This window comes from Parasteatoda tepidariorum, chromosome 2 (assembly GCF_043381705.1).
Source record: "Parasteatoda tepidariorum isolate YZ-2023 chromosome 2, CAS_Ptep_4.0, whole genome shotgun sequence".
Classification (NCBI taxonomy): Eukaryota; Metazoa; Arthropoda; class Arachnida; order Araneae; family Theridiidae; genus Parasteatoda; species Parasteatoda tepidariorum.
This window is the reverse complement of record NC_092205.1, coordinates 2,767,341-2,780,826: the sequence shown is the minus strand read 5'-3', so window position 1 is coordinate 2,780,826 and position 13,486 is coordinate 2,767,341. Positions and strand designations below refer to the sequence as shown.

The following is a 13,486-nucleotide window of genomic DNA, read 5'->3' as shown; positions in this document are numbered from 1 at the left end:
ACACTAATTATTCCCCAAATTTACAGAGCTCCGAAAAGCAGAAACCTTCTTCAAAAACAAGCGGCAAATTGGTGTAAGCTTTATCAATTATCTTATCGGTGTTAAGATTTAACAACACCCTTTGAAGTGACCAAGCTGTTGAATAGTATCTTGAAATAAAGGAATCATTCCCACAATTATTAAAGTTTTTCAGCACCAAACTCAGATAGATATTACGCCACAGTTTTCACAGTGTGCGACATTTAACACGATCTGTGAATGATAAAGAAATGGGCGTTATTTTGAAAATTCGATTAGCTTACCAAAAGTTTAGTAATTCTGAAACACTGGTTATTAACAGAGATTTCGTCCACTTTCCGACTGTAATATAATATTCAACTGAAGCACCATAACTGAGGATTGCATAAGTTATTTTCGTTTCTGGATCTATTAAAGGCAGAATTCATTTTATTATATGACCGGCGATGAACAGCCGTCACATTCTTGGGTCAACGACTAGCAATATTCAACTCCATAGCTTTGCAATTTAAAACCCGACCCAACCAACCAGGGAACTCCTGGTTCAAGAATTAGGAAACACTAGCCTCAGTGAAGAACTTTTTGAAAGTACTAACCTGCATTTGCGTTTGATGGAGAGGAGAACCATAAGAATCTCTCACGGCTAGCTCGACGGCAAGCGGTTTCTAACCCATGATCCGTCTTCCACAGGGAATATTTTGACATACACCAACCGTGCATCAGCACGGTTGGTGAATGTCAAAAATATAATTCGTTCCAACAAGCCATAGCGGGATTTAAACCTGGATTACCTCATGGCTAGCCAAATACTCTATCGCCTGAGCCATTGCGGCTCAAATTGAATTTACTATCATTTTATCGCCAAATCAAATTAATCGTAAATAAAAGTTAAGGACCACTTTAAAACTAGCAATAGCAATTGAATGGGATGCTGTTCTGGATGATGAAATAAGCTCGAATGGTTCCCTAACTGCTAAAAGCATAATACCGCCAAATTTGAACCTACTGGGGATTATTGTCCGTAAGCATTCTGACCACTTTAAGTTAACTACATTCATCTGCCAACTCTGAGAAAAACTGACTTGAATATTTAAGCACAGTTTATGTGACACTTAATTTGACCTTTTATCGATAGTGCAATGGCCAACGTTGTAACACACTTGCTTGATGCCCAGGCATTTAGGGTTAACGATTGATAAAACCTCTAAACTTTTAGAAGAAAGAAAAATCTTTTTAAATATTAGTTAAAGATGTTTTTCAACTTATCAACTTCAAAAACATTGTTCATGCATACAATCATTAATTTGTTAATTAAGCAAAATTTTAAATATATATTTTCGCTTTCAATATTTTTAAGACAAATAACATTCTGATTAGTGTTTATAAAACAAAAAATATGTGAACAAAATTTTCTAATAAATAATTAATATTTTAATAAAGCGCTATTAATAAATATTAAATTAACCAGTATCATTTTATTAAAATATTGAATTATTTATTACTGTAATTTAAATCTCAACTAATGTCCAATAAATAAAAAAATTAATAAATAAAATATAATAATTTCTATTTAAATTATAAATATTTATTTTCAAAAAGTACTAAAAAAATCTGAGTAAAGGAAATGGAATGAAAGAAAGTTTTCCACAACGTAAGTTGAACTCTTAAACCGCTATGCCATTTATGAAGTGGAAACCCTACTTATATTGAAATTCAGATTAAATTTCAAATTATCTAGTCAACGCGATGAACATAAGATGAACATAAAACATAAGATGAACATAAACACACTTCAAGTACACTACGAATTGACTGACTTTCCTCTCAAATTGAATAACTCAAACTGAGCCCATCTTTTGTAAAATAATCCGCGTTTTAAAGAAAAATTAAATTTTCTAATACTGCTTGATATTTTAAAATATATCTTGATGATAACTTAAATCATAGTTACGGTAATGAGCAGTCAAAATAAGAAAACTGTAACTTAGCATTATGTCCAGAAAAGTGTTTTGCAAGTACCCAATATTTCCTTTAGATGGCAGTACTAAACGCTTTATTATGTACATTTTTTTCATCATAAACGCTCTCTTGATCATTTTGAAAATGTGGCTTATCCTTTTTGAACATCTACTCTAAAAACTGTATTTTTATAGAAAACTCTATTTATCAGGTGTTGGGAATCACTCTTTTCACATCATTAATCAGTTTTCCTAATGATTTCACTCGAATGAATGCGAGCGATCTCATCAAAGTACTTTTCAGTCAGTGCAGAATTCATGATGAATCGCAGCTTTGGTAAGACTTTTTTAATGATTATTCTTAAAGAATAAAAAACTTTTTTGTAAGAGACTTTTTTAGAAATATTCTCCTTTAATTGAATTGTTATTTTTAATTCAAAAATCGGAGCTCTTCTTTACCAGCTTAATTTGGTGAATGTAAACATAATTTCTATCCTGAAATACGGGAACAACACTGCACTGTTGGAAAACCTTGTCTATAAATAATAATACATACTTTTTGTTCAATTAAAAACCTCGGCTCAAATGCTTCCATACGCATCTCCTTTTATATAAATAAAACACGCTGTATAAAGAAAGTTCTGCTGTAAACTAATACTATAAATATGAAAAAATGATTTAACGTGGCATTTAAAACAATTTTTTTATATACTACTATCAACTTATATACTATATATATATATATTAGTAGGAAAATATCGAAACGCCGTATGAACAGCTGACGGAGTTTGCACTAGGCCATATCATCGGTATTCGAGAAGTTGAATTTTCGTATAGAGAAATTTCATCCCGCACGCTATACAATGCCACATCAGCTACACATGCTTGGAAAAAATAGACATAGGAGAAACAAACAAGGTGAAAGCCTGGCAGTGGCCCATAGAAGTTCACATGCTACTTTAAGTTCGTAAAAATATACCTCGTGGATAGATATTATCATCAGGGTGATGATACTAAGCACGGTTCTAAAATCGTAGCAACTTGATTTACAGTTAAGAAGGTTAAAACTTTGAACTGGTTGAGTCAATCACCTCACCTGAATTCAATGGAACATTTTGGACTAAAGAAAAGTCAGAGAGCACGGAAACATTCTTTAAAGGTGAAAATCTTTCAGGATTTTCAGTTAAAATAGGTTCACCCTCAAGAAAACTTCCATTCACCAGACAATGTAACGCAGTCATCCATCCAAAAGGATAAGCAACGGTGTTTTAAAAATTTGCTATATTTTCGTACCTTTAGAGGATTAATTTCAATAAAAGTTTAGAAAAACTGAATCGTCTCCAAATGTTTGATTTCAATTTTTCTCATTTTCTTTTCGTGTTAGTTAAATAAAAAATTTTCAAGTCTATTATTAGTTGCTCCACATGTAGGATAATTGAAATTACAATTCTAAAAGTATAAAAAAAGTATTCATAAAGGTATAAAAAATAAGTAAGTATTAATAATATTAATGATCTGAAAATATTATTTTTTGAGAAATAAAATGGTACCAAAGTATATTGGACGCTGGGTCTAAAGAAGAAAGAATTATCACGATCAAATGATAAATTCAGTTGTTATTGTAATAAACATATGAATGACTGTATTAATTTCATCATTGCACTTTAACTTGCAAAATATAGTTATTTATAACCCGACTTCTAATCAAAGAATATGTAATGTGTAATAAGAATATGCAAGAGTGTTATATATTCTTTGTTCAAAAAAATATTTAATTTCATTATACTACTCTAAGAAAACTAAAATTAGCATTAATAAATCTCAAACATCCAGCGTTGAATTTTTTTAAAAATCATGGTAATTTTATACGGGTTTTTTTTTTGGTATGATTTTGGAAAAATGTGTAACGTAATATTTCGTTAAAATTCAAATAATATTTTACAAAATGTTTTGTTCTTTTTCAGTGACTATGAAAGAAATGTAACCTCATTTGAGAAACATATGGAAATAATCGGAGCAGGTCCAGGAATTTATAAATCCTTGTATCTCTTGCTTCTTGCACTTTTTTGCAAATTTATTCTAACGATTTTTACATTCGGAATAAAAGTAAGTTTAATAAAATTTCATATGTATTCAAAATTTTATAGAGCTATATTATCCTTTATAGGCTTATCTATTTTTAGAAATAATTTAAGTTTTAAAATATCTGTGTTTGGAGCGGTTGAAAATTTGGTCCCTTTAATATGAATTTCCTTTTTTCGCTTATTTCTCTCTCCTTGTCTCCGGAACTAATGAAATAAATGAAGCAGTTTTTGCTCACATTATAAAATTTGTTTACCCAAGATAAAAAAGAATTATGCTTTAAAATTGCTTATTTTTTTGACATTTAATATTAGAATGGTCGAAAACAATTTGATTTATAAGGTATACAAATTTTAAATGACAAAATCTAAAATTTGAAAAGATTCAATTGAATAGTTTTGATACAAGATGGCAAAACTCGCAAATTATGAAATATATGTAAAAAGGGATTCAAACATTTAAACACGATTGTTTCCTGCGTAAGCAATCGGAACCATATTTTTCAAATTGCTGCTATTCTCCATATCTTGAGGGTCAAATGAATTCCGCGATGAAGAAAAAGTTCAAAAAAATTGCAGTGTCTATAAGCTTTTGTTGGCGACGTTCTAAAAACTCGTGGTATTTTAGACGAAACAAATTATGTTTTTAACAGTTTCTCTAAATATTTCTTGTTTTTAAACAAATTGACGATAGTTTTTTTTTTTAATGATAATAGTTTCAAATGAATTTCGCATTGCTTAAAATGTTTATAAATTCCAAGAATGTCCCCCGTTATGCTAGTGATATATTGCATCTTCACTTAGCGGTTTTTCGAACAAATATGTTCTTTTTTAAAGTTATCTGTAAATGTTTTTTGACGCATGTGATTCTGTTCAAGCAAATATCACTCCGTGGTTAATATTTAACTAGTTTCAATTGAATCCAGCAATCCAAAGGATTATAAAAATTTTAAAAATGCCCGCCCTAATGTTAGAGATATTATGCTACTTTGCACGTGTTTGCTTCGTGTTTTACGTTAAACAAGTTTTTTAAATTTTTCTTTTATTAAAAAAAATTGTAAGAGGCTTTGAGGCCGTTATTATGGCTCACAAATGCAAATCCGGAAGAATGTTTTTGTATCTGATTTTCTAACCTAAAATACTGAAATTAGTTCCTTCAACCATTAAGATTGAGTTTTAGTACGTTAAAATTCGATCATGAGATCAAAAGTTATTCAGGTTGTCCAATTTTTATTTTGAAGATTAAGCATTCATATTTTTTATTTAATGTTGAAAAAAAGAGATATTTCGACGTTTAAAAGTTTCGATCTCATATTTTTAAGAATAACATCCCCGACAGCTATTTTACAATGCAGCAGCTTTTAAGAATTATTTTCTTTTTTGAAATTTTTCTCTTGCCTGTAAAGGTCGTGACTATAATGAAAGCTTTAATTTCTTTTAAAATTTGCTTTTATTATTATTATTATTATTATTTATTCAAGTAAGCGGGTCGTTAAACGACGCTGGATTGGAAAATATTTCATGCAAAAAGTATTGAGATTTCTCGAGCTCTGATAAAAAATACTTAATCATTACAGTCACATATATTTAGTAAATGTATTCAATATATTCATCAAAAAGTTACTTATTCTACAAATATATTTCTCATAATGGATAAGAATATAAACATCAGAAATTTAAATGTGTACTATGAGGCTTGTATTTTATTCTGAATAGCCAAAAAGTTTTAATCCTGTTCCTTAAACTCTTTCCTGAAAGTTGGAGGAAAGTTCTATTATTCTCGTCATTGCTCTTCCTTTTCAAATAGAATTTAACTTTCATTCTGATTAGTTCCCTATTCAGCTACAAAGAACAATTTATTCCCCTACGATGTGTTCTTGCTACTTAAAATTCAAGTGCTTTGCCATTCGAATCTGCTGATGCCATAATTTTAGAAGTTTTATTTTAGTTTTTCACGTACATGTAATGACATTTAAATAAAGAATTTGAATTTGTAAAGAAATTTAAAATCTTCACTTTCTTTGCTGACTGGAAATGCTCGTAAAAATGAGATTTTGTATTCATTTCAAACAATATGTCAAAAAAAAAAAAAAGAAAACGATATCTTTTATCACCGAGTTTTTGATTTAAGTATGCAACGGAAAGAACTTTTTTGTGTCCTTAAATAAGATAATCATACTGAACAAATATTAGGTAGAATTCGATATTCCTTAGTTATAAGCAGAGAAGCGTTTGTCAGCACAGTTCTTTTGGCCATTCGAGGTTGTTTATATCCTATTTTTTGAATTTTCATTTAAGTGCTTAGATTTTCCCCCTACAAGTAATGGCATGTAGATAAACAATTTGAACTTGTAGAGATAATTAAAAGCTTCAATTTTCTTTACTGGAAATATTTATCAAAAATAAAATTTAATATTCATTTCTTAGCATAAAACCATGCACGTTTACTATATCATCGTTTAGAACACGAAAACTTATTTACACGTTCTTTGCAATATCGGTTATTCTAACAATTGATATAACGTTATTATACAATGTTGCCGGCATTTCGCTATGCATGACGTATTATTCTGTTTACACGCCTTAAGGTTAACTAGGAAATGTGTGAAGAATTACAAATGTGTGACTGAATTTAGTTTCTTCTTCTTCTCAGCACTATAAGCCAGAAAGGGTCAGGGCCATCCCAATAAATTTCTTCTAACGAAGTCTGTTAGATATCTGGTTTTTTTTTCCAATTAACTAATTGGAAAAAATGCAATTTTGCAATTTGCAATGTTTTTAGAAATTTTTCAATGCCATCAAGCCTATTCTCTACAAAGGCGAATTTCACCCAATACTTGACCACGGAGTTTAGCATTAGAAGACATATACCCAAAATTGGATCGGCTCTTCAGCAAATTTTATAAAATAAAATGTTATGAAAACAGAGCCATGGTTGTCTCAGGAAATAGAGTGTTCTCCCTCCAATAAGGTGAACCGTGTTCAAATCCCAGTGATGGCTGGTCGATACGAATTCCGCACCCGACTCGCATCAACCACATTGCTGACGTAAAAATCCTCAGTGGTAGACTGATCATGGGTTCTTTGACGTCAGGCTAACCGTGGGTGGTTTTCGTGGTTTTTCTCTCTATGTAACGCAATTATGGATTAGTTCAATCAAAAAGTCCATCACGAAGGCAAATTTTTCCCAATACTTGATCCAGGAGTTCTCCAGTCTTCTGGATTTTGTTCAAAATTACAAGGCTACGGAGTTGAACGTAAGTAGTCGTAAATATTAAGAGTTTAGTAACAAGGCACCTCTATTGTTTAGTAACAAGGCACCTTCCTGACTCCTGGTGGCCTCTTGCTGCCTATTTATAAGAAAGATATACTCTAAACCTCTTATTGATTTACCTGCAATGGTTTGATTTCTACTTGAATTTTCTCCTAAACTGTTTTTTGCCTTTTAATTTCATGCCTTTTGTCAATCTCGGCCTTTATGTGATTCCTCATTTAATTTTTAACCACTTGTGTTCCTAGAGTATATAATATATATATATGGGCTATTCCACGGTAACTTACGTTACATTCACATAAACTTTATTGCATTGAGAACTTAGAAGCAAACAAATAATATGAATACACATATTAAAATTAAGTCATTTCTTAAAATTACAATCAAAATCAAAAGGAATCTAATTAAAATAATTATTATTTTTCAATTTAAACAGTGTAAAAGCCTAAAATTAGTGTGGTAACTTACGTTACCGAAAAAGGAATGGCATAAATTTGCAATATACTTGAAGGCAAAATTCTGTTCTTATACAAAAGTTTCATGATTAAGATTATATGTATCATTTTTCTGACATGTTTAAATATTTCTTATGCCTAGATTTAAGATTTTATTTCAAAAGTTAAATTAAATATAATTTTTTAAGTGGGTAACTTACGTTACAGTAACTTACGTTACGAAATTCCCTTTGTATCAAACTTTTATCAAATAATGTACAAATGCAAATTAAGTTATTTAAACAGTATAGTGCAAGGGAGAAAAAGTGTACATGAAGTAAATTCAGATACTTTTGATTCACACATAACTGCAAACTTATTAAGTCCTCTGTTATTAACTAGTACAGGGGGCTCAATTCTTTTCACCATGCTTTCTTTCTGGTAGAATATTTCATCTCTTTTTTCTGGCCATTTACAATAGATTCCCACAGCAGCCATTACATTGACTTTAAATTCTTGCTCTGCAACAGACATTACCACACCAGGATATAACATGTCCTCCTATCTAACCATATATCAACCCCCAGCATTTATCTTGGATTCATCATTTTCTTTTTCAACATCTTTCACTAAAAAAAACTCTTCTGGTATGCCTTCTTGTACTCTTAAATGGTGGATCTGCTTAATGTTTTTAATCTGTGGAGATTTTGAGAATAGACTAGACACTCCACTCATCTGTTCTAGAGACTCGCACTCAGCTGTTTTTTCTAAACATAAAATAAATTTCTAAAGAATTTCGTAAGATGGAACATTATAAATTTTGCTGAAGGCTTCCTTAGTCAATCCGAACTTTTCATGATGCTTACAAACACAAACATTGCCTGGAAGTTTGCTACTAAGCAAGACATGCTTTGGACGGAGCTCAAAGAATTTAGTTTTTCCAATTTTGCATTCTGGATTTTCTTCCATAAACATTTGGTGCATTTCTCGAACTGAATGATGAAGATGCCGTGCTTGTACTTTCTTTTTGCTACCATTAGCATCTCTAATTATAACTACATCCTTAACTCCCGGTGCCTGTCGAAAGATTTCGTTCAACTTTGAAAACATATGAATGCCAACACCCAAATTAATAACTTAAAGCAAAGAGTTTCATTGAAATTAATATCTTAAGGCAGTGATAATTTATTTAAACTTTGGTAATGTAACTGGATACATCTTATTTAGTTTGTATGCCAATTTTCAAGAGGAATAAACTCATTTCACATTGGTAACTTACATTGCATGCATGTCAGTAACTTACGTTACACATATTGAATGGGGCTCAAAACAATAAATAAGTAATATTTGGAAAAAAAAACTATCGCTGCTTATTTAGTATTAGCCTCTAAGGAAGAAAAAATATTATTCTTACTCTTGCATCACTTGTTCTTTTTTACACACAAAATTTTTTTCTAGTTTTTGGTAACTTACTTTACATGCATTAATGTTTAGTTGAAATTTATATAATTAAGTGAATTTAACAACAAAAACTTATTTTAACACTGCACAATATTTCTATTAAGTGTAATAAACAATATTTATTCTTTGGAACATTTTGAAATTAAAATAATGTTAACTTACTGATTTTCAAAAACTGACCATGTTCTTCACCCAAATCAGAACAAGTAAATGCCAATGTTCAATGGGTTACCAACACTAAAAAACTAAATTCTCAAAAAAAATAATTATAAATTATCAAACTTCAAACCTTTCTAATTCAGAAAACATCCAAAATGATAACATTATTCTTATTTGAATTTTCCAATGCTTTTCCCCTTTTTCATGGAATTGCCCATATATATGTATATATGTCTTTTTTTTAAATTCCTGGAACCTGATACCTTAAGAACTGTTGTGCCAGCTGTAATTATATTCTGAGTTACAAACATCTTATATTTAACCATGTGAAATTGTTTCCTTTCATTAACTTTGCATCCCTACTGAAGATGCGACATCAATATCTCTTCTGATTGATATAAGTAACGCTATTTTCTGGATTTCATATTTAATATTCTACCTATTTGTTAAAACTCTAATTTGAAAATTTCTAAGATGTTTGCTTATGTGATTGAACAGTTGCGCGCACTTCGAACTTTCGGAGTGTCGGGGCAGAGTTAAGCTAGTTATAAGTAGTCGTAAACCCGAAATTTGGGTCGGTCGTTCAACGTCACAGTAATAAAATAAAATAAAATGTTATCGAGCCATCTGAGTACTAGAGCCACTTGGATCATTGAATGCTTTAGTGGGGCTGTAATCTTCTAATCGTAATAAGTAACCAAGTTACATTATTCAGTTTGATTCGATGACTTTTGCTATATCTGGTTGCCTATATCGATTATAAATGCCATCATTGTAGATAATTCTCATGGCATTATTTTCTCGGAGAGTAGCGAAAATTTCGTCTAGTGTTTTTCTTTCAAGCACTAGTAGCCTGTTTTGAATATGTTTACTCAATCCCAGATTTCGCACCATAAGGGACAACTGCTAGGATTAGTGTGTTATACATATTGACTTTTGTTCTATTGCTTATTAGTCTGCTTATTAGTCTGCTGCTCTATTGCTTATATTAGCCGGTTTTTTAAACCAGAGGAACATCTTTAGCTTTCAAAAATAAATCTTTGAGAGGACTATTTTCTGATTCACCACTCTGAGCTTATAGCAAACTTCCTGAAAGAAATCAGGTTAATTGAACGATGCATTTTCTAATTTCCCTTTGAGGATATGTGATCTTACAGTTGTAAGCATATAACATACTTAAAAGAAAAATATAGCGTTTATTTTTAATAGTTAATTTCATAATTTTGTTTCCCCTAACATTTTAATTAAATGTACCACAACCTAAAAAAAATCAAAAAACTGTTCATTTACAGCTTCCAACTGGTCTTTTCATTCCAAGTCTTTCAATGGGTGCCATTGCTGGCAGAATTGTTGGCATCGGTATGCAGGAACTGGCAATGTAAGTAGTAAACAATTTCTTCATTCACATTTTTACTTCTTCATTATTTCTTCATTCAACATTTACTATCAAACAATTCTTCATTTGTTTGATAGTAAATATCAAACAAATATTAGTACAAAAATGGCAAAAAAAGAATCAAATTTATATTTCTTAGCTTTAACTCAGTCAAAATTCAAACTTTTTTTAAAACTAAATGTGTCATATAATGTGAATCTTCAAGTACAAGTATTAACTAATAATAATTCAAACAACAAAAACTTAATTGAAACAAATTCACTATTTAATTCAAAACGAAGAAAAAAAATAACAAGTTGAAATTTGTTTGAAGTCTATGAAATCAGTAAAACCGCTGAATTCGTAACGTGGGTAATTCGATATTAATGGTTGATGACAAGCCCGTTGTCATTCATAATAGATTGGCATCTGCAAGAAATGGAATAAAGAAAAATTCGGAGAATTAAGATCGCGTCTTATTTCGTAATTTCTCAAGTTGGGCAAACTTTGAATCGGTTCGTTACATTTTCTTTCCACAAAATGACGCCACAGCTCTCGAAATTGCCTTGTGGCTACTCAAAATTATTCACGTGATGCGAACCAGTTTTTTCGGAATAAGTATTCTGAGCGAAAAATGAGATAATTTAATCCACAAATACACAATCCAAGATGTCTTTTTACAATCCATTATGGTTCATTGAATATGAGTTCAAAGAAAGCAATGCAACCAGGAAAGTGATTCATCATTACACTCAACACCCCGACAATTATGGAATTTAAATTTTTTTTAAATTTTCTGAACTTCATGAATTAAATGTGGAAGTTTTAATTAAACACGATAAAGAAGTTTAAAACAGTTTTGTTTCTGCAACACTGGAATAAAATATTTTCAAAAAAAGTTAACTTGATTCTATTTTAATCGGTACTGTATTTGATTTTTTAATCCAATTTCTACTTTAAAAAATATTATAAATAACAATATATGAGAAGAGATCATTACACTCCCCACCTCAACAATTATGGAATTTAAAATTATTTAAGAGTTTCTAAACTTCACTCATTAAGGGTGGAAACTTCAATTAAATACGACAGTTTTACTTTTACAACACAGGAATAAAATATTTTCAAAAAATATTAACTTCATGCTTTTCTTTAACCGGTATTGTACATGGTTTTTAATTCCAATATTTACATTAAAAAATGTTATAAGAAAACAATCTGCTTTAAGTATTTTTTTCACCATAATCAAAATATACATTTAAAAAAAATCAATTAGTTTCAAGATAGGTGCTTTTAATTCAATAAAGCGAAGAAAAGGTCGATTAAAGGACGCAAACTTTTGAGAAGACTGCGAAGTGATGAAAACTGTCAAGTGAACTTAAACAATACTTCTCGAGGGTTATTATTCACTGAAGGGATTAATTAAAATTGTGGTTAATGAGTTTTCTTCTCGTAATAGATTTGAAGAGTTTTTAACATTTTACTAAGGTTAGAATACCTTAAATAAATATTTTCCTTAACCTTTCATTAGACTTGCGCGCTATTTTAAAAACTAGTTGCTAAGTTAAGAATTAAAAACACTCACAATTATTACAAAAATTAATAATTTGAATAAACATGTCTTGATGCGAAAAATTCCAGAGTGCTACGTGGATACTAAAATGCAATTGAAAATTAATTCTTTTTCACAACTGTATGAAAATTATATACCATTTTTTTTTTATATAGGAGAGTATTCCCAGGAGGGTTTATGTTTGAAAATACTTGAAATCAAAACTATTTGTATTTAATTTTGCATTCTTAAGAAAAGTCATTTCTAAGTGGCTTTTGTTTTAAAATAAATAAAGGCAGTTGTAGTTTTATTTACGTAGAGCTAGAGTTGCACAATGGGCTCTTTGCGAGGGTCTGGGAAACAGCCCATGGATGATCCGGCCATCACAATTTGGAACCTCTGCGGAAAGGATGGCATCCCCTCCTCGGTAGCCGGACGATCGGCGTGTTGAGTCAAGCCCTTTACGGTAGAATAGTTTATCGGTCACGCCCACCCTTGGTCCCTTCGCAAACTTATCAAAGTGATCTCCTAACAGCATACTGACCACAGCCAGTATTGCTTTACTTTGGTGTTCTACTGGAAAACGTGGGGTCTAAGCGATCAGTCCACTGCGGGACAAAACAAACAAAGGATTGATTGATTGAATGAAAGTTTAATGGCACAAGATCCAAATGAGGACATACTGTGTCAAACAATATGTGTATACATGTCAAAAAATAAAGTGCATACTTACCTACTTTTCATGAAATACATTAGACATTGATAAAATGATATAGAAACAATCAACGGTAATAATGCAATATAATCGTGTCAAAGTTAAAACACAGTAAAATTTTGTTAGACAGCTAAAATGTTAAAAATTTAATAAAATCATTAATAGGATAAAACTTATATACAATTTAAAATGGCAATAACACGAAAAAATGCAAAAATGTTAGGACGATGGAAACAAATGGTGGAAGACTATTTTTAAAAAAATCAGTATTGATTTTCGCGTATGAATTTATAAATAAAATGAAATATGGTATAATGTCTATAAGAATAAATCATATCTATTAAAGTTTTAAATTAAATTATAACATATTCAGTGTAGTTTCCTCTAGAACGGAATCGTTAAAAACCATCAAATATAATTTCATATTTTAACTATAAAATCTTGTGATAGTTTTTCCTC

General features: G+C 30.4%; 1 protein-coding gene across 3 annotated transcripts in view; it reads left to right on the top strand.

Moving 5' to 3' along the window:
* LOC107439695 (H(+)/Cl(-) exchange transporter 5) overlaps positions 1–13,486 on the top strand; it is a 59,416-nt gene that overhangs the window by 23,855 nt on the left and 22,075 nt on the right. For all 3 annotated transcript variants that reach the window (XM_043045190.2, XM_071177054.1, XM_043045189.2), the window contains 3 exons: positions 2,189–2,313; positions 3,941–4,082; positions 10,678–10,763. In XM_043045190.2, the coding sequence (XP_042901124.1) occupies positions 2,189–2,313; positions 3,941–4,082; positions 10,678–10,763 (353 nt within the window). The remainder of the gene's footprint in view (positions 1–2,188; positions 2,314–3,940; positions 4,083–10,677; positions 10,764–13,486) is intronic.